The following is a 23,222-nucleotide window of genomic DNA, read 5'->3' as shown; positions in this document are numbered from 1 at the left end:
ATGGGCATCCATTTACATGAATTCGAACACGCAACCCTTTCCCATAAAGTTGTTTCTTATTCAGAAAATGATGACATTGTATAGCAAAAATGACACATTTTTTAGAATGCCCCTTAATTTTTTAAATCTACACCATATCCAAATTGGCAAATGTATGCCTTTTTTAAAACCATTTTACGTTTTGCATGAGCAACGCCCCAAAATTTATTAACCCGAAAATACAAAAAATTTATGCAAAGCCTTATCTATGACATTGTTCTATTTAGGCTAAGCTCTAAGTGGCTCACTTGAGTGCAAACGCAAGTGTATTTTAGCTCACTAAAACTCAGGTCGACAAAGAGGCATCCAAGGATAAGAACCCTTTATCAAATAAAATACCAAAAACACAGGAAAAAATTATTATTTGTTTTTTGTTATAAATGTTAGGTTGCTTACATATATGATAACTAAACATGAGTCTAGATCTATTTCTTGTATTGGACTTGGGTCCAACTCCAACTCATAACTTGGTTCTCAATCAGGAATCATATATCTGAATAGCAATTAAGTAATAGCATTCATGAATTTAATTAAATTAATTGAGAAACATAATCAAATTAAGTGCATGTTTAAATAATTCATAAATTGTTCCCAACAATGCAAGATCTAAGAAATGGACACTGACACCGTCTGCAGTATCACGCTATCACTCAAGCTTCATACTCATTACTTGAATATGGTAATATAGGGGGTTAGACTTCAACGAGTCTTAATAGAAAACGCTATAACTATGCATGAATATACGAAAACTAAGCAGCAACAATTAAATCACAAGGGCAATCATTTGAACATATATAACGAGTACTTTTAAACAACATGCCACAAAACAAGAATAATTTTATAATTGTGCATTTGAATTATTAGGGTATATTTTGTACAAATATTTTCAAAGAATAAATGTGATCAAGTTTAAAGCTTTTATTTCTCTGCGAGCATGCACAAGTTAAGTCATTAAGACAGAAGAGATCACTCTGGTGTTTATTATGCTATATATTTTAATTCTTTGAATAACTTGCTGAATCGACTCCGCTAAGGTGTTCTTTAACCGAGAGAGAAAACCCTCCATTAGCGGCAACAAATCAGATGCACCCTAATACTTATGCAGAAGATATGAACTTACCACCTATGATACAATGGTAGTCATTGTTTCCCTAACTCTGAGGACTGGAGACCCAAGTAAGACGTCGTGGCTCTCAAATAACACATGATGTTCTAAATTAGTCTAAATGAGTTATTAGTTCTCGTTATTATGTGGGTAATTGCATTCATCATATGTGTTGCATATCCTTTAGCACTCAATATCTCAACAACCCAAGTACCCCTTCAGGGTAACTTTACATATTACCCTTCAAGCATGAGCATCATACTACCCATCATGGTAGTTACACAGTTGATTAGTTCAATAAGTTCATAACACATTCAGTATGCATAGGTACCTTTAAACCATTCAAGCATATTGTTTGTGAATGTGATAACTAGCAATTTATGTGTGCATGTGTTCATTTATAATTTGGATGCACTTTCAGCACTCCATAGGTTCTCATTGACCCCTTGCTCACACATGCACGATCTCGTGTGCATGCATGTTTTCTATGCCTTACAATAGAATATCATTATATACCACACACATGCATTTGTTCGTGCACCCATGACACCATATTGGTTCATTGAACTACAAATTCATTCCTCGACATGTGCATGCATGTCTCTCGATATCTTACATCACATCATATATAAGAATATGCAACATATCAAATATGTGCTCTCAAAGTACTAAATTGGTTCTTTGAACAATAAGCTCATACATGAGCATTCACTTGTGCAAGCATGCATATCATGTCTCATAGTACATAAATCATCATGATGCATAGCATAACATCATATTACATGTCATAACCTCATGTGGCATGTCATATCATTATGTTGCATATCATCATTCACTAAAGCATGCAAATACAACATGCAGTCCATTAGTCTTGTAACAAAAAATTATAATATATGAATCAACACATCTACAATTGAATGTACAAACATATAGCATCTTTAAGACTACACATTGTGCCATAACAAGTAGTGCATCCATTTGGTTTAGTTCTAGAACCATTTCATGTTCAACTGGTCCTCTCTTAGAACCATGACAAACAGGAGTTTCAAATTTGGAACTACATTAACAGAATTTATCAGTCAATGTAAATTATGCAACTGGTCCTCTCTTAGGACCATGACAAACAAAAGCTCCAAATTTGAAACAACATTAACAGAATTTATCAGTCAATGTAAATTATGCAATGACCTGAATATGATGAATTTAAATCTAAGATTTTACTATAGATACACATATGTGTTAGTTGTTTACAAGAAAAAACCTAGGTCCAAACTCATTCTGGATCAGGGAATAACAAATCTTTTACTCAAACTTATTTTTTGTTCACAGAACAGACGTGTCCGGTTTAACTTTATCGAAGAAATATCAGCCAATAATTTTACAGGATGAAATAAATAATGTAAATTTTAATATAGTTAGCTTTGTGTGTTTGACACAAGCTCCAAAGGAAATCAAGTCTAAACTTCATACCAGTAGAGAATTAAAATTAACACACCACAGTTTATTCCTATTCTTGGATAGACAACGTTATAGAAATTTTAGGTTATGAAACAAACTTCTATGATTTTTAATTCCTAAATCGTAATGAATCACTGCACAAGATTTTTAACGTGTATTCTTAATACACATAAAAATATTAACCATAAACATAAAATAGTTTGGGAGAAATAAAATCGGCAAAATTGTGCAACCTTTATAGAATTTCTGTCAGAACAAAAAATTTCTGGTGACTTGCAGAGGTCGTATCTCCCAATCCGAACCTCAAATAAACTAAATTAATTTTTAGAACTGTTTTCACGTGATTGAAATATTTTTTTAAATTTAATTTTTTTTGGGTTCATCATTTTATAGAGCCATGAATTTTTTCAGATTTGTCAAAACAGAAATCATAGGACAAAATGCATTTTCAAGAAATACATACATAATTCTATATCTTTCATAAAGAAACCACTGATATCATGCATTTCATGATTTTGATCCAATATAAACTTATCATACATATGCATGTACACATTCCAACATACAAGAATCACAAATATCAAAATCATGATACAAATCAAATGCAAGATCCAATGTAGTTACATAAGAAAACTTGATTTTCTCCAAAAGAACCGATTTCACATATGTAATTGCAATATGCTTAAATGTTTATATGCATGAATATAATGTGTATTGATGGATCAAAATCGCTGGATGTATGTCATTGGTGTTTTTATTGAAAAGCATGAAGTTCTTGGTTGATTCATGATAAACTGCTGGTTATTCTATGTAATTTATTCAGACCAACCTTAATAATAAATTTGGTTCTCCAAAACTGTGAACCCATAAATCTGCTTAAATTATGAGCATATTTTATACATATTAAAGTAATCTCAGTTCAAATCTTAGACTCAGATGAGTCATGGTTTTGGAGATATGACCTCTATAAGCCAACATAAGAATTATGTCCTAACGGGGATTATGTGAAGACATAAAATTTTTATAAAAAAGTATCTCCAGAAATATTCATGATTTATAGATGAGATTTTGGAGGTTGATTTCTCATGGTTTGGAAATGAAAATTCGCGAAAGTTTGGTCAAGAACCTGTAACTTTCTAAAAAATAGTTTGTTAAATAATGAAAATAGCTCTATTAAAGGACTTTTAATTCTTTGCTGGAATCAAATTTAAGTTTGGGATTTTGGGAACTTGAATCTGACATATCAAGCCATCTATAGTAAAAATTCCATAATTTAATTTGTTATGTATAATTCATGGCTAAATCTTCATTGAAAAGACAAAACCAGACATGACTATTCTATGAACAAAAAATAGTCTATGTTTATAGAACTTTCAATAATTGATATGATCGAGTATGATGTCATATTAGGTATGGATTGGTTGTTTGAACAATATGCTAGTATTTTGTGTCGGAAAGAAAATGTTGTGTTGTCTCGACCAGATCATCCGAATATGGAGTTCAAAATCTCTAGACTTCTTATTAAGGACAGTGTAATCTCTACATTGAAGACTCAGAAGCATCTAAGGAAGGGATGCATTGCCTTTCTGGTTAGTGTGATCGTGCTCGAGCCTACTACCTAGCTGATGAAAGAGCTAGAGATAGTTTGTAAGTTTTTGGACGTATTTCTAAAGGAGTTGTCAAAACTCCTTCCGTACCGTGAAGTGGAGTTCGAAATCGACTTGATGCCTTGAACTGGACCAATTTCCAAGACACCTTATCATATGTTATCAATAGGGCTTGATGAGCTAAAGAAACAGTTATAGGAGTTGATGAAACAAATATTCATTCAACCCAGTGGGGAGCACCGATACTATTCGTGAAGAAGAAGGATGGTTTGATGAGGTTATGCATCAACTACATGATGATCAACCAAGCTACCATCAATAACAAATATCCCTTACCCCATATCGAGGACCTATTTGATCAGCTACATAAGGTAAAGTTGTTCTCGAAGATCGATTTTTTATCTAGGTACCATCAACTCAGGATCATTTTTTTATCGTGAAGACGATATTCAAAATGAGGTATTGGGCATTATGAGTTCATAGTGATGCCTTTTAGACTCACTAATGCACCATCAACATTCTTCGATTTGATAAATCAGGCATTTGGCCATACTTGGATTCATTTATGATAGTATTTGTTGGTGACATCCTAGTGTATTTAGAAAGCATAGAGCAACATTGAGACCACCTAACTATTGAGGACTCTCAGATAACATCAACTTTATGCTAAGTTCTTAAAGTATGAGTTTTAGCTTGAAAAGGTTATGTTCTTGGGTCATGTGATTTCGAAGGATGGAATATCAGTGGATCCTACTATGGTGCGTAGTTTTTCTAATAAATTTTAAGATAATCAAAGATAAAATTATTTTTATTGTTGGATAATAATAAGTGGATCTTGTATATTTTAATAGGTGGATGTGATGTTAAACTGGGATCAACCAAAGAATATGGTGATATCAGGAGTTTTCTTAAACTTGCAAGCTATTATCGACGGTTTATTCAGGACTTTCATGACTAAGCTCTTAAGAAAGTGTGATCATTGAATTTTTTTTCTATTGTTCCTTTTTAGGGGAAGAAAGAGAAAAACTCTCGCAAGGTCTGACTTGACCTTTTGAAAATAGATTTTGAAATAACTTGCCTCTATTTTGAAATTCGTGAGTACATGGGGAGATGGGGCTCGCTCGTCAGTACCAGGTTCAACCGTTTCTGGTGCCTTTATCAGGGATAATTGAACCAAGAATCAAATTTATGCCATTGACTAGCCTAAATTTGTCTCAGAAATTATTCTAAGTCCTAAATGCACATTGAATTGGGCTTGTGCTATGAATTTGAACTTAGAAATGTGTACGACTTTTGGAAATGTTTCAGAAATTTGGATGTTTCCAAGTTATTCTGAAATGGATTTGAAAGCATCCTTTTAAGAAGTAACTTTGAAGTTCAGAAATCGATTTTGAGTTGAAAGGTTGGAACTTGAAATCAACTCATATTGAAAGTTTGAAATTGAAGATTTCTTAAATTGAATTCAAAGTTAAGAACTTTGAAATCTAAAATCGATTTTGAATTGAGAATTGAACTTAGAAAATGAATTTGAAATCTGAATTAAACTTCAAATTTGAATTTGAACTTTAAACTTGAAATTAGAATTGAAGTTTGGAGTTCTAAAAGATTGAGTTTAAAAAATGAACTTGTAAATTGGATTTGAATTTGAATTTGAATTTAGAAGTTGAAATGAAAATTTAATTGAGACTTGAATTTGAAATTCTAAAATAAAAAATGGAATTTAAAATTTAGAATAAAGAATTTAAATTTGAACTTTTAAAATGAATTTAATTTGAATTTTGAGAATTTGAAAATCAAAGTTGAGTTTTTGAATTGAATCTACTTTGACTTTTGAAAATGGAAGATCGAAATCGAATTTGAGAGTTATTCCGGACGTTGAATTTATCTTGAAAATTGAAATTGAAATTCAGAATGATGGATTCAAGTTAAAATTGAATTTGGAATTGGGATCTGAATAAAACTTAAAATTTGAAATTTGAGAAATGAAATGAAATTTTGGAAAATGAAATTTAACTGAAATCATTTTGGAGTTTGAAAATTCAAAATTGATTTTAGAATTAAATCAAATTTCGAAATTGAAATAAAAATTGGAAATTTTGAATTTGAAATATGAATTTGAATTTGAAAATTTGAGATTGAAATGGAAATTGAAGTCAAAATTTAAAATTATTTTGGATTTTAAAAATGATTTTAATTTTGAAATTGAAATTCAATTTTGAAATAGTTTTGAACTTTACTTTTGAAAACAAAATGGAAAATAAATTTTGAAAATCACTTGGAAAATACTTTGAAATTGAAAATGTTTTGAATACTTTTAAAAATGGAAAATAATGATGCAATTTTATCTTAAATGATGAATGTATTTAAAAAGAATTTATTTGAAATTAGAATTAAAATCAAATTTCATTCTTTAATAGAATTAAAACAAGATTAAAACTTTAATATATTCATGACTATGGTCACAAACATATTCTAATTTAATCTTTATTTAAATTCTAATAAAGAATGAAATAAATATGTGTGCCTTTATATAATTAAAATAAGATTAAATTTTCATATATTTATGACTATGGCCATGAATATACTTTGATTTAATATTTATTTTAGATTCTAATAAAGGAAGAAAATGTATTTGAAATATGATAATTTTTTGAAATGAATTGTATTTTAATAAATAATAATAATTCTAAGTATTATTCATATTCTGACTATGACCATAAATACGAACTTTACTTTGCTTTATTTATCCTTTATTAAATGGTGCACGTGCCATTCCTGTTTTCTTATAGTGAATTAAAAATAAAAGAAAAAATATGCAATAATTAATTGTGAGAAATTAAAACTAATCTATATGCTCATTCATTCTAAACTAAGCATAAAGTAAATTTCTCATTAATTGAATTATTACAACCCTTAAATTGAATTACAATAATTGAAAAAAGAAAATAAAATAAAAAATCCTAAAAAATGAGTAAACATGTTATAATTAAATGTAGGCATTTATGGATTTTCCTCAATTATTGAAAATTTGAGAAAATCCATAATTTAGCCATTTTATGTCCCAAAAAATGAAAAAAAATTATATATATATATAACATTCTAGAAATTGATGAAATTTGATTTAAAGGTTACTATTAACCTTAAAAGTATCCCAAAATCGAAAAATGCAGAAAATGTTTGGAGGAAAACCCGAATTTGGATTTTTTTTGTCCAAGTAAGACAATATATTTCGAATTTGAGATATGTAAATCGACCCTATCAGAGTATTTCAAATGAATAGAAGCCTAAAGCAACTCTGATTGACTTGAAAATTGATTCCATGGATTGCTAGCTCTTCAAGAAAGCATATCCTTTTTACAGATCTTGCAAAGCATTTTTAAAACTTGAGATATGATTAAAACATTAAGAAATAAATTTCGAAATCACGAAATTAAGCTTTGATAGACAAGTTTTTGTAATTTTCGAGTTTTAGAAACTAAACTGATTCAATTCCTCCCAAATTTGTGGGTGAAATTGCTTAGTTCAACCATGAAATATTTTTAATTTATAGATCTAAAAAATGATTTCCCATTAGAGAGATCTCATCTGATCAAGTTGATCAAAAATCTGTAAAAGCCTGTGAAAGAAAATTTAACTGGTTTTTTATTTTTTATCCGAATGATAAATAAAAACTTAATGAAATTTTTTTAAATATGGTATGCATAAACTAGACATTCTAATGAGAAAAATCTTTTTTACAGATCTAAAAAATGATCTTCAATTAGGGAGATATGAATGCAACAAGTTGGTTTTAAGTCAGAATAATGTTTGTAATTATAAACAGACAAGGTTCTGACTTAAAATGCAAAAGAAATAAAAATATTTCATAGAAATGGATGTAAATTTATATCAAAAAACTAGACATGCAGATGAAGATAATCCTTTTACAGATATCGAAAATGATATCCCATTAGAGTGATATGACTCTAAACAAAATTGGTAAAAAACCAAACCCTAAAAGTGTCACAGTATAATAGGGTTGCAGTTTTTGTCCAAAATCAGATATCAAAATACCATTAAAATTAATGAAAATTTACATGAAGAAACTAGACTCAATTTTGGAGATTTCTGTGTGTATATATTTAAAAGATTACCTTTGGTTAAGGAGAAATCATTTAAACAAGTTGATCTAATTTCAGGGAAAATTCGGACAAGGCTAAATAGTAAGGTCCAAGTCCCAATTTTTTTAGAGATCAAACCAACTCAAAATGATCTGATTTTTGGTGTGGATCTCAAAAACATACTAATAAATACGTGGTAAAAAAAATAGATCAAAATAAGACCTAATTATATGCAAAATGATGAAGACAAAAATGGACCAGAATTGAAAATATCATCTCAACACAATTGAATGAAATAGAATCTCAAAATTGAATTGATCTAATGATCAAAACGTGAGATCTATCCTTCTAAATCATTGATGATAATGAACATGATATAAAAACATAAATGAAAACATATAAAATGAAATTAAAAGCATTGGGGTATAAATTGAAACCGATTTGGCCCATAGAATGTAGAATTTGATCTATTGAAGATCAAATCCTAATTCTAAATGGCTAAAATAAAAATACATAATGTAAATAACAATTTGAATGGATCAAAACATAGGAAATAAAATTTTACATGGAATTAAACTAGATCTACATTGCTATTACACGAAATTGAAAGAAAATTTAAGAAAAAAGAGAATAGGGGGGGGGTGAGAAATTAAAGAAAATAAAAATAAAAAAATAAAAAAGAAAGGGAGTGATGGCCTACCTTGGGCTTTTTCATCTTTACTCCAGCCACCAAAATGCAACGGAGGAGAGTTTTCTTCTTTGGAGATGCTGAGGTGATGAGCCTGCGAGAGCAGGCTAACTTGCTGATGGGATAGGTTACTTCGCTGACTACGACAGTGACTACTCTATAGACTGAAGTAGTAGAGCTTCAGTTGAAGAACTGCACTCTGCAGCGAACAGTGACCCTAAATGGCGGAAATGGCGATGGGTCATCAAAGATAAATGTGTCAAGATCAGCTAAGTTTAATGGTTCTAGGGATAGCAAGGCCATAGAGAACTTTTTGTTCTAGGTGGAAGACTATTTAGATATGCAGAATGTATTGGGCAAGGACCTCAGGGTGAAGGCCGCAACAGCTCTACTTGACGAAGATGCCATAGCGACATGGAAAGAGGCTATTGTGTAATTAATACCTTTGAAGCCTTCAAAATTGAGCTACAAAACTATTTTATGCCGCAGAATATACAACGACAAGGTTATCGGATGGTGTCAGAATTGAAGCACACTGGAGCCTTGATAGACCACATTAGGACGTTTCAGAAGCTCATGCTAATGCTAGACATACCCAATATGCCGGATGAAGACAGACTCAACTAGTTTATTTTGAGATTACAACCTTGGGCACATTTCAAATTGAAAATGAACAATCATGAGACTTTGGAATATGTGTATGTAACGATTGAGCAACTAGTGGATACACAACGTAAGTTCTTCACTCCATCGACTAAGGCTGGGAAGAAGCTAGACCATGGAGGCAAGAAGGAGGATCGACGCAATAATAAGGGTGAGGCATCGACCCAACACCATTCTGACAAGAGACAAAATTATAAAAAGCACAACAATAACAACAACAAAGGGCCGATTGTGACTTGTTGGTTCTGTGACAATAGGCATATCACTAGTCAATGTCCAAAGCTCCTCGTGAGAGATGATGGGCAGGCCAATGCAGTGCAGGCAGAGATTAGTGATGTCGAGGTCGTGCAACCCAATATGGGAGCTATGCAGACCATAAACACAGTTAGAAGTTATGTTGCAGAAAGCATGCCGGTTAGCAAAGAATTCACATATCTGAAAGTCATTACGAATGGAAAGTCTACCATGACGATGGTAGAGTCTGGGGCAAAGCATAACTTCGCCTCGTAGGAAGAGGTGGAGCAGTTAGGCTTGAAGCATGGGCCAAAGCAAAGGACCATCAAAACGGTAAACTCTGAGGCCAAGCCCATCCTTGGTGAAGCAAGGGATATGGGTATCCAAATTGAAAGTTGGGCCGACAAAGACAACTTCTCAATGGTGTCCCTGGACGACTTTCGAATGATTTTGGGTATAGAGTTTCTTCGCATCCAGAATGTGATGATGCTACCGAAGTTTAACTCGTTGACAATCAAGGGGTCAAACTTTTCACACACGGTGCACTTCAGATTTCATCATCGACGGAGTTATTATGCAAGACAGCCATCTGATTGCGTATGAGAGTCAGAAGCTAAAGGATGCAGAGAGGCGTTACATAATGCACCAACATGAGATGACGACCATCGTGCACTGCCTCAAGACTTGGTGGCACTATCTTCTAGGTGCCTAGTTCATCACCACAAGTTATTTTTAGACGCAAAAGAAGTTGACACCCAAGCAAGCTCGATGACAAATGTTTCTAGCTGAGTTCGACTTCACTTTTAAGTATAAGGTGGGAAAGATCAACGTTGTTGTTGACGCCCTGAGTCCCAAGGCAGAACTGACAGTTGTGCGGGCAAAGCCTTCCGAAGTTCGCTTGGAGGGCACATTGTTGGACTGCATCTGCGAAGGAATACAATAGGACACGACATCGCAACACCTTGTCTCTCTGGCACGAGCAAGAAAGACTCAGTGATTCTGGCTACGAGACGACCTCCTCGTGACTAAAGGGGGATGCGTCTTCATACCGCGGTGGAGAAGGCTTCATCACGAATTGCTTAAGGAGTGCTATGATACTTTATGCGCCAGTCATCCAGGTCAGGAGCAGACCTTAGCACTCCTTGAGCGCGGTTACTATTGGTCGTAGATGAGAGACGATATGGAGGAGTATGCGCGAATGTGCCTCGTCTGTCAGCAAAACAAGGGGACCAACCAGAAGACTGTCGGCCTCCTTGCGCCTCTACCTATTTCAGAACGTCCTTGGGAAAGCATTTTCGTAGACTTCATTGTTAGCTTGCCGAAGGTAGATGGCTTCAGCTCCATCCTGGTGGTGGTGGATCGTTTCTCTAAATATGATGCCTTCATCATAGCTTACAAAGAGTACCTTACAGAGAAGACTGCGGAGTTGTTTGTCAAGCATTTTGTGAAGCACTAGGTGTACCAAGAAGCATTGTGAGTGATCGTGATGCTCGCTTCATGGGCAAATTCTGGCATGAAGTGTTTTGGCTACTCAGCTTTGATCTATTATTTTTAACAAGTTTTCACCAACAAGACCGATGGGCAGACTGAGCGCATCAATGGACTATTGGAGCAGTATCTCTGACATTTTGTTAGTGCTAATCAAAAAAACTGGGTGAAGCTCCTAGACATGGCCCAATTTTGCTACAATCTCCAGAAGAGCAAGTCTTCAAGCCACAACCCGTTTGATATAGCTACGGGACAACAGCCACTGACCCTGCACACTCTAGCTGCATAGGAGAAAAGAAGGTCATCCTTTGCTTATCAATTTGTTTGAGATTGACACAAGCAAACCGAGTTGACGAAGACGTTTTTGTACAAAGCTGCTAAGATGATGAATAAGTAGGTCGACAAGCATCATCGGCTTGTTGGGTTCCGTATTGGGGACTAGGTGTTGGTGAAACTTTATCTGAATCGCACAAACATCTTCTGTGGATGGCACCGCAAACTGATCAGGAAGTACGAGAGACCATTTACCGTCACCAAGAAAGTGGGCAACCTAGCGTACATGTTGAATCTGCCCCCGAACTTCAAGGTGCACCTTGTGTTTCACGTGTGCAACCTAAAACTGTTCTATGCGAACGAGGGAGATCTAGAACGTAGTGTTGCACAACACGCTCATATTCTGCAGAGAGCCCCGACAGCACAACGGGCCTAAAAGGGTCTTAGCAAGATCCTTCGCCACAAGGTCAACTACTTGGGCGAAGCAAAGAAGTTTCTAGTGTAGTTTAGGGAAACAGTGGAGCTGACGTGGGAGCCAGCATTCTGAATTAAGAGCTGCTATCCAGCCGAAGTCATGACCTACCATGAAACAGATGACACAAGATTTGAAGAGAAGAGTATGTTTCCCTATGACCTACTTTGTACAGTTGTGTCTAGAATCTGTTTTGCTTTGGTTGAGTCTTGATGTCAAGTGTCGAGTCACTTGTAACTTTCTTCAAGCCACCCTTGTACTTTGATTTAGGTTGATCAATACCCTAAGCCCATAAATCTAAACTGTAATGTGCATGCAGATAAAATTGTGAATGAATGCAAATGCATTGAACTTTCTTTTGTTCACCCTCGTGATTGCTTTCGAGTGATTAAAATCTCTCTATTGTCTCTCACTCTCTTGCCCTCTCAATTATCAAAGCTTCCACAACGGCAAGTGAGCGACCGAAAGGCTTGTGGGGTTAATCAAGGATCGTCGTCCCACAATGGCCTATCGAAGAAAGAAGCCCATGACAGTGGATCTCTTTTAAAAAAATCTTTTGAAAAAACCTTCATTGTGCCCGCTAGCAATAAAGTCCGTACATAAAGAAGACCACTTTTCAAAAGTTTCTCATTGCAAGTGTGAAACAAGTCAGGTTATTCACTCGCACTTTTTTAGTAGGTGAAAGGCTAAACGCTTGTCAGTTTAGCAGGGTAATCCAGTAGGCACTCAGGATAATTAAGTCAAGCTAGTTCAGTTATCGATCGGTGGATCAGAGAACACATTCAATTGTTGCCCTTTGTAGACGGAGAGAGAGAGAGAGAGAGTTGCATGAATAGTTAAAAGAATTTGACAAAGGAAAAGCTGGGAAGAATTAGAAGAAAAATCACTTGTACATTTTCGTTTTTGCTTCTCCAATGACTACATGGTGGAGGGCCGTCAGTCACTCACAATTCACTCACACCACACAAGCCCGCTTGCTCTTCGTGCTCTTTTTCAGGTTGTTATTCGACGGCAACTTCTTTTTCAGAGTGCTGCCCTTGCCATCTCTCATGGAGCTGCCTGCTTGGTTTAAGCTGTCATGACCTCCTGGTGGCAGAGCCGTCTGATTCCTGCTGCTCTGTTTTGCTCGTTTCTCTTGACAGGAAGAACAATACCACTTCCCCTTTGGGATCCTGAGCAACGAAGGTTTCATGCAGTAGGTGTGATAACCATCACCACAGCCATCACAGAGCACAATTCTGTCATCATTTTCATTGACAAGGCATGCTCTGCAGAGACAAGAAGGGCAGTACCACACAGGAGAGGGCACTTCTCTAAGAGGTGGGTTCAGACAACTGACGTGGTAATACCGTGAGAAGCAATACTCATTGGCACATGTCACAATACATTCATTTTTTTCGCTTCGACATACATTGCATGCTCCTGGTTTTTGGCCCAGTTGCTGGGGACCTGAGCCAGTGGCAACAACACTCCCCTTTCTCTTCTTAGCTTGCATGTGCTCTTGGGCGAGATTGTAGAGCCTCTCACAAACAATACAATGATGCTTTATTTGCCGTAGCTCATAAAGTCTCTTGCACACGACGCAATGATGCTCAACCTGATCGCTCTTTTCAGGGACGGGGGACGTCAGATGGCTATGAGGTCCCTCGCACATTACACAGTGGTCATATTCGCATGCAGAATCACTTCCACTTTGCAAGATGATGGTGGCAGGATGGTTGGGCTCTTTAGGGGATGACGATGACTTTCCAGTTGCAGCACAGGATGTACAGTACCAACTGCCAGAGGGGATATCATCCAGATTGGGTGTCAGACAATACACATGATAAGCTGCCTCACATCCATCACAGACAAGGAAATTATCAGCATCTGCACCTTTTCCACCACATCCACTACACGTATACGTCCTGAGCGATCCACAAGCCTCTGTTTGCTCTGGCTGGGAGGATAGCTGGCGCAATCCATCCATCAGCTGTTTCTTTTATGTCATAATCAAAGTTTAGTGGTAAGTAAACTGTGACTTGAATATACTTAATGCAAATGTTCAAATACACTAGCAACATTTTATAAATAGCCCTGATTACTGGATTAAATGAGAAAGACTAGAGCAAAAGAATATACCACACCAAATAAATTAATGGTTTCCTCAATAACTACGTGGAACCCAGTCCATAGAATTAGCAGTAGCTTCAGATTAACATAAAATGAGAAATCTGAACTTTGGTTCAAACTAAATGAAAGATGGATTTTGCATAAGTGAAAGTTACAACCAATTCAGATCTTGCCAACTCAAAAAATCAGTCAAAGCCTACGGGAAACAAGGGTTTTCACTAGTGAAGCCTAAACCAGCTAGGGTTAGTTTTTTAATTCCAATTTCCAAGTCACATACTGATGTAGCTGCTATAAAAAAAATACAGATACATAGCATTTCTTTACCAGCTTGAGCAACTGTTAAACAATGTCAAAGAAAGTTAGAATTAATTATTCTGATCCATTTGCTTAACCAAAAGATATTTACCAGCTTGGCAACTATTAAACAATGTCAAAGAAAGTTTAGAATTAATTATTCCAATCCATTGCCTAACAAAAAGAAAGAAAAAAAAAGGAAAAAAAAGTTTCACTCAGATATCCTTCTTCCATGTTGATACATGTTAAAAAGTTGATGCGAATAGCTGTATGGTCCTTATAGTACACATTGGAATTGTTGGATCAGAAGGCTGAAGGAGTTAGCACAATATCTGAGATAACAATGCAGAGAAAAAGGAAATAAACCAAATACTGACTACCACATGCTTAATCAGAAGCTCAATGGTTGCTACATGCTTCAAATTAGAACCTACAAGATTCCATATACAACTTTCTAACAGTAACGAGAAAAATATGTGCAAGGAACAAACATGCATGATTCATCTCATGAGGACAATCACAACACCAATAGTGCATTAGGATGAGAGGGTCGGCAACCTTGCCAGAGACACTATCATTATTACAAAAGGCTTTAAGTGTCACGAGCATAGAATTTTTCGCAAGCCCACGCCAGACTGCAGCCAAAGGCCACGCACCAACACTGTTTCATGTGCCGAACAATTTCATTGGCCTTGCGCACCACCCCGAGCACAGCTGCCTAGCGGAAGCTGATCAAGTGCATCTTCAAATGCGTATTGTACCTGGTCTATGTCACTTACGTGCATAGTTGTCGCATACCGGCTAGCACCTCCAAACAACGCACGGACGTCTTAGCCTCACGTGTCATGGAGTATATCGCGACCCCATGGGCACGCAACATAACTTCGCCATTGAAGGGACAAGGCCTTGCGACCCTCAGTTTGAAGACCAGTTGATGATTGCATGTCATTGCGAAAAGCACCACCCAGACTTGTTCGCTGGCCCCTAGGCATTCACTCGCCTAGCCCCGAGTGAGCATACTCAGTTGGAACCACCTAAGGTGATCCCTGGGAGAATTAACCCTAATCAACACGTACCCCCATGCATCCAAACGCTACGCGTGAGAAACTCATCCAAGTCAAGAGGTCCTTAACCAAATTCTCAAAGGCAACATCCTCTGATCCAGTAGCACTGCTTAACAAAACAACACACCACGTCTGTGTCGCCACACACCATCGCACCAACGACGATACCATTGCCTATCACATGCCATGTTACCACCGCATATCACCGATCAAGCCAATGCATACCGCATGTTCCTACACTCGATGCATTTTCCACTCAGTAGAGCGACGCACTGCACATGTCTCATTCTGAAGGATCGGTCCAAGACATTCTCCCCCACCCAAACCATGTCGTCCTCGACAATGTCTGTGTGGGGTCACTCGTCCACACAAAGAGCAACTTACAGCCCAACGTTGCAACTCACATATGAAGCCAGCACACTGCAACTCTCATCTAGAACCAGCAAACACGTTTTCACAAGAACCAAATCGACGAGCCACGAACGACTTTTTTCGCACACACAAAGAACTGCCAAACTCAAGAGACCAAAACAACGAGCATTCAGCTCAAGATGGGCACTCCGATAACCCACAATCTTGGGAGAGAATATAAAAGTTCAATTGAATCTCCCATACTCAAATGTGCAAATCCATCTAACTGAATCCAACGTACATTCTTTGCATGCACAAGGCAAACGTCACGCTTCACCTGCGAGCTTGACACACAACTGGTAGGAATCTTTGGCTTATCCATGTTCCCTTAACCAATTAAACAACAACCTTATACTTCTGTTTACTATCGACAAGATGACCCATATCACCCTGCCAACAACTTGCTTCTGTGCTCGTTCAACCACACTTCAGCTACACAAATTCGTGTAAACAGGACAAATCATCACTGCCCTCTTCAATGTCACAATCACCGTACAACAAAATCTCTGTGAATCTTTTTGCTCTGATGCCAATTTGTCACGGGTATAGAATTTTTTGCAAACTCGCAATGCGCCAGACTAGCCAGCCTAACTGCCAAAGGTCGTGCACCAACACTTTTCCATGTGCCAAAGCATTTCATTGGTCCTGCGCACCACCCCGTGCACAGCTGCCTAACGGAAGTTGATCAAGTGCATCTCCAAATGTGTATTCTACCTGGTTCATGTCACTTATGTATATAGTCGTCCCAAATTGGCTAACACCTCCAAACAGCACACGAACGCCTTAGCATCGCGTGCCAGAGAGCGTATCACGACTCCATTGGCACACCCCCATCATAACCTCGCCACTAAAGGGACAAGGCCTTGTGACCCTAAGTCCCAAGACCAGTTGATGATTGCATGTTATAGTGAAGAGCACCATCCAGACTCATTCGCCGGACCCTAGGCATTCACTCGCCTAGCCCCGAGTCACCATACTCGGTTGGAACCACCCAAGGTGATCCCTAGGAGAATTAGCCTGACGCACTCCCGTGCATCCAAACACTATGAGTGGGAAACTCATTCAAGTCAGGAGGTTCTTAACCAAATCCTCAAAGGCAACATCTTTTGATCTGTTGGCACTGCTGAACAAAACAACGCTCCACGTCTGTGCCGTCACACCAACGATGATACCGTTGCCTATCGCATGTCATGCTACTACCGCATGTCACCGATCAAGCCAACGCATATTGCACGTTCCTACACTCGATGCATTTTTCACTCAGTAGAGCTCTGGACCGCACCTACCCCATTCTGAAGGCTCGGTCCGGGACATTAAGAATGCAAGTTATTGGTTAATCATGTGCCAACAGTTATGCAGTTCACATTATGAAGAATTACAGAAAGGATACTAATTTTAATTTCATAATGACCAAAATGGCTATTTTGGAGGTTTTTAGTAGTTTTTGTTATGTTTCATGGCTGCTTGTTCATTAAGGCAGACAAGAAGCAAGTGCTTCGGGCTATTACTTATGGTTTAATAGAGGAACTTCATGCGTTATTTTTCAAGAAACTTCAAGTAGTCAACATTATTATCAAGCTAACCTATTTTATATCTTTTAACTCCACTTTAGGATTCTATAAAGTTATTGTCATTGTCATATTTTAATCCTCATTTTTCAGTAATAGCAACTTATAAATGAAATTGTGTTGCTTGCAAGTTGTAATTTTGTCATTGTTGGCAGTTGGACGCTACTTGCCAATCATTATTTACTGCTTTATAAGTTTTATTTATCCAGTAAAATTTCTCATGAACTAATCCGTAGTAGACAGTGGTATTTCGTAATTGGAACTTGAGGCAATATTTGACAGTAATTTGTCAATTAATTCTGTTACAGTACAATTGATACCTCTATTGAAGATCCAAACTATTAACCGATACACATCCATACTACTCTTTGACTAAGTCACCTTTTTCTTTAGCTGGCCATAATTCAAATTTTTAATTGTTTACACTAGTTAGACATCATTTTCATAGTTCGTTATATTTTTCTCCTTCTCCAAGGCTTATTGTAATAACCACGATTTTTTAAAACTTATGTGATTTGGGCTTGGGATCCAAGTCGCGGATCCGGGACCCATAGAGGGGTCTTTATATATATATTTATCTCGTAAAACATATATGTACTTACATAAGTGCAAAAATTTTAATTAGGTGAATTATTCAAGAGATAACTACGCATATATTGTATATATGGGCTTGGGATCCACATTTCGGATCCAATACCCAGATAGGATCCATATGGATATAGGTAAAATACCCTATATATTCGTATACAAGATTAAATATATATAAAAATATATATTATATGAGTAATTTTAGGGGATCCACGATTGGATCCAATCTGTGGATCCATACCAAGTGGGAGGCAAGGGTCCAAAGTTGTGGTCGGGTTTGGATCCCGAGCCGCAGGTCGCAGACCCGAACCCGGCCCCCTCGTTTAAAAAAAAAAGGGCCCTTAGACCCGGGTCGGACCCGACCCAGATCCATAACCCGGTAGGGTTTTAAACCCGATATCGGGTTGCTGTTTTTAAAAGGGGAAAGTAAGGCAAGAATCGTGCCCTAGGCACGATTCCTGCAATACCAGAAGGGAGGCAGGGGGTCGGCAGGCGTAACCGAAACCCCGCGCCTCTCGGCAAGAGAGGGGGGGTTTCAGCGATAAAAGGGAGGTGGAAGAGGGGGTCTCACCCTCTTCCCTCGTTTCTCTCTCCCTCTCTTTCGTGTGAGCGTGCAGCGGAGGGCTGAAGGTCGCCGGAAGGCTGCAGCCACCGCAGGCTACGGCAGCCCCTTCTCCTGTTTTTTTTCCCCTGCGTGCGACAACCACCGACGCCGGCACAAAGATCCCCTCCACGACACCGGAGCAGTCGAGGCCGGTGGAATCATTCGCCCTCTCACAATAGCCGCAACCCCCAAGCATTGGATTTTAGAGGTACGGATTTTTCTTTTGGCTCGAATAGGAAAAAGAACCTAAATACGATTTAGGTATTGTTTTTAAGGAATCCATAAAAATCTGAACTCTTTTATGCTTGACTTATGAGGAATCAGTAGATTCATGGTGGTTTATGGGTGTAGTAAATTAAATCCGTTGATTTAGGGGAAAAGCGTGTGTGAGATGGGATTGATGCATTCATTAGTCATAAGTTTAAAAGATAAACATGTTGATCTTATATGCATGACCATGTAAATATGTTCCTGAAATTACCTATTCGGACGTGTGTGAGTATATACAAATTCATGTACATATCTTGTGTATGTATATCATGCTGTCTTTTCATTTTTCTGCACTAGAAAGCACGGGTCTCGTATGCATAACTCTTTACGTATTCCTGTAGTAGAAAATACAGATACTGTACACTTATATCATATTTTTTCTCTGCATTAGAAAAACATAGATCTTGCCCAATACCTGCTAAATTCCTGCACTATGAGTACAAGTTTCTTTTATACATTCAAGACATTGTCTATGCATTATTGCCTTAGGTTGTAAATCTTGAATATGTCAGTTTATATCCACATAAAGGCACATGGTCTGCACTTATATTTGGCCACTTTTATGTCTTTTTGAAAACTTCAGATACAGCAGAAAGTGCACATCTTAAGATTTTGGTTTATATTTAGCACTACTTGCGACAGTTAAACTATGGGTCTTGGCATCACGATCTATTACGCTTCAGTTCTAGCTATTTTTGGTTTTACAAGCAACACAAGTAGACACTAGAAATTTTCATATCACCTGTCAACTGTATTGACTTTGTGAGTTCCCCCTCACATAGTTGATAAATTGGTGCTCTGCCAAGCCCAGCCGGCTGATAATGGCTGCTGGAGTCTGGGCTAGACATTTCAAGGGGAAACAGGCTGAATGTTATTTTCCTTGACTGTCCAGGCTTGTGGACAAATGTCAGGTTGATTGAATCTTGGTTCATGAATAGTATGGCTCATATGGAAGTTCAACCTAGTACGTTAATGTTAGGAGAGTGGCCAATCGTGTTAGACTTTGCTCCTCGCATACAGGTGAATGGGAATGCTAACATGCTTAAGCTTAAATTGTTATGCTTGATTGAGGTACCATTGCCTAGTTATTTTCATAGGGCTGGGTGCTGGATCAGTCTCCCTTTCAAATATATATATATATATATATATATATATATATATATATATATATATATATATATATATATATATATATATATATATATATATATATGCAGTTTGGTATCAGATTTTGTTTATGAAAATAAATCGGTTAGGCTATGCATGTGAATACTACAAATCATGCTAAGTGTATGGGGCTTAATCTTATGCATACAAAGGGATGATGTTCCTTATGGGATCAAACTTGTTGTGTGATACTTATGCGAAATTGTTGTTGCAAGCAGGCTTACTTGTGCATGCACATATATGGAATTTAGATGCTTTTGCAGGGTCAAAATGGCATGGTTGTTCGTATGTTTTTATTGGATCGATTCATGAATGAACTCTTGCATTTGACACGAGTATGTGCATGTCATGAAAACATGCATTTAATGTGGGTGTGTGAATTTATGCCTATGCTTATGCAATTATTGTTTCATGCACAACTTGCATACATGAATGCGCATTGAAAAGCATGTGAAAAGAATGCATAAGTGGCATACTCTTTATGATTTTTGCTTATGAATGCAGTGATGATCAAATTGGATCATCAGGGGCTGGGTGAGCCTCGAGAACCGGTTGTTCTCTGTTTTAGTTATTTTTGATGCATTGCAACAAATCAACTGTGATATTATTGTTTCACCGCACTGTTCTTTGTTGTCACGGGCAGTGGTCCCGTGAAGAGCTTGGCATGTTGTTTTGCAAGCTTATGTTATTAAAATTTTTACATGTTGATTTGCAAATGTAAAAGAGATGAATTAATAACCATATAAAAGAAAGTAAAGAACAGTGTAATTCACTTTCTCCTTGATGCCCCTGCTTTAGCGTGGGAATCTTGGATGTTGCGGTTTGGGGAGAACCGTGAGGATACAAAAACTCCGTGTGCGTTGTTGCCCCTGAACCCGATATTGAGGTTCTTCTCCTGGTCACGGTTTTAGGGAGAGTCCGCCACTTTTCCTGGGGGTGGTATGTTTTGACACAGCTGTTGTTATTTTGGTATACCAATAAAGTGGCGCCAGTGGATGTTGTTTTTCATGGTGTCCCCGACTTTGGATGTTGTTTTTTAAGGTTCCGATGAATGGTATTGTTTCCTGATATCGATCGAGGGCTAAGTTTGGAACCCGGTAATAAAATACAAATTGTGTGTGAAGCTACACCGGGAACCCTACTTGACCTCGGGGACTGTACCCGTTTGGTGTATCCGCGGGCAATGGTAAATTAAGAAGAGGAATTTAAAGATTGTGTGCATTTAATAGGACATGCATATGAAAAAATGGGAGTTTAAATGAAAGATAATAAGGGTTCATGCATCGCACATAAATCATGCATATTCTTGCTATGCATTAGTTCATGCATGTTTACCTGTTCACTTGGTTATTATATGTTGATCATTGCAGGATGTTGATCTCTATTGCATTTAATTTCCTTATTGATTAAGTTGTGATCAATGTTAATTACTTCGTGTTCCATTATGTTCAATGTTTAATTCTGCATGAATGGTTAATTGTCTTATGAATTGATTATAACCGTATTCCTCAAAATACTACATGGATCTTATTTATGCCTTTTTTTTATTTGATTCATTAGGGAAACCTGTACGCAGAATTCTTCGGATTTCTAACCCTTTATTTTTATTGGTTTTTCCCAGACGCAGGGGATCAGTGAAATCGACTCGCTTCTGAAGGGATACGAGGGCCACATTTGTTTCAGACGGCTTCACTTACGGACAGAGTGGCTCTACTGTTATTTTCTTTTAGTTCTTCTTATTTACTGCAAGTTGTTATTTCACTTTTGACATTGAGTATGAGACTTTTATTGATTCATTAACAAAAGAGTTTAGTTGGTTGGTTATAGATGATAAATGTAAGTTTGTTTGTGGTGTGTAGTTATCCAACTGAAATTGAAACTGTAAGGACCCCATGTCTCTTAGAAAAAAAAAAATCCGCATTTTTCAAAGGTATGAGTTGGGGTCGTTACACTTATGACTTGTTGATTTTCTTCTTTTAAAACTATTCAAGAGTTCCACTAAAAAAATATATCCATGAAAGTAGCTATGAACCTAGTTGCTCCAGAATTGCAATCTAACCACTAAGAATTGTTGCTTATGAACCATGCTAAAAACTATCTCTTGTCTTCGATTCTTGATCTCATCTATGCCATAGGCCTATAGTAATTCAGATTTTAGGGGATCCATTTTGTAAACAAGATTTTGTAGATTTATGGCAATTTCATTGATTTCTTGGCTTCTCAAGAAACAAGACTGCCCAAACTTCTAAGGAACTAGTACGGAGCTTTGACCCAAACGACAGTCGAGGATGTTTGGCTTCTTCATGGTAGGACTTCTCCAATCACTTCATGGTAGTGTCTTTGTCTAATTATTGGATCTCATCATTAAGTTTCAAGATAATATTGCATAAACCAATCATGTACCAGCTCTGGAACTCCTCATACAAGCTCGTGATATTTTTATATCTTGACATTTTTGTTATTTTAAACTTTTGTGAAAACATTATTGATATTTTCCAAAATATCATGTTATTTGTCACTATGACAAAAAATACAACTTAGTCCAAGCAGCTGAAGCAAATAATAATGAAGATGCAGCAAATGTACTTGTCACGAAATAGCGTGGATCCCGATGCACTCCAAAATGGTTCCCAAGAACCAAGAATACACAGTATTTGAACACACATTCACAAAAGAAATATACCTAGAACACAAGACTTAAAAATAAACAATTTCATTAAGAATGAAATTCAAACGATACAAAAGAAATATAAAATTATAAAGAATCCTCACTACAAACACTCAAAACCTAAAAGACAAACCATTACTAAACACTCATGCAGACACCCACTTATTTATAGAGAAGAGGTTTGAGGAGAGAGAAAAGGTGAGTATATTTTCTAGCTGTTGGAGAGGGTCCAACGGGTAGAAATCTAGTCGTTGGGCCCTTTCCAACAGCTAGAAAAGAGTCAACTTTAGTTGACTTAGTCAACCTTTGTTGACTATAATAAGTATATATATTATGTATACGTATATAA

The 23,222-nt window shown here is 36.8% G+C and overlaps 1 protein-coding gene across 2 annotated transcripts in view; it reads right to left on the bottom strand.

Moving 5' to 3' along the window:
* Positions 1-12,972: 12,972 nt before the first annotated feature.
* LOC149847082 (uncharacterized) overlaps positions 12,973-23,222 on the bottom strand; it is a 44,508-nt gene continuing 34,258 nt past the window's right edge. The window contains exon 2 of one of the 2 annotated variants that reach the window (XM_089998287.1): positions 12,973-14,099. In XM_089998287.1, coding sequence (XP_089854413.1) covers positions 13,083-14,099 — 1,017 coding nt within the window. In that variant the 3' untranslated portion in view covers positions 12,973-13,082. Of the gene's footprint in view, positions 14,106-23,222 lie in introns of both variants that reach the window. The other variant, XM_089998286.1, reaches the window with a different exon arrangement.

The sequence above is a fragment of the Nuphar pumila genome, chromosome 2 (genome assembly GCF_984573655.1).
Source record: "Nuphar pumila chromosome 2, dmNupPumi1.hap1.1, whole genome shotgun sequence".
Taxonomy (NCBI): domain Eukaryota; kingdom Viridiplantae; phylum Streptophyta; class Magnoliopsida; order Nymphaeales; family Nymphaeaceae; genus Nuphar; species Nuphar pumila.
This window is presented reverse-complemented; position numbering and strand designations above follow the sequence as displayed.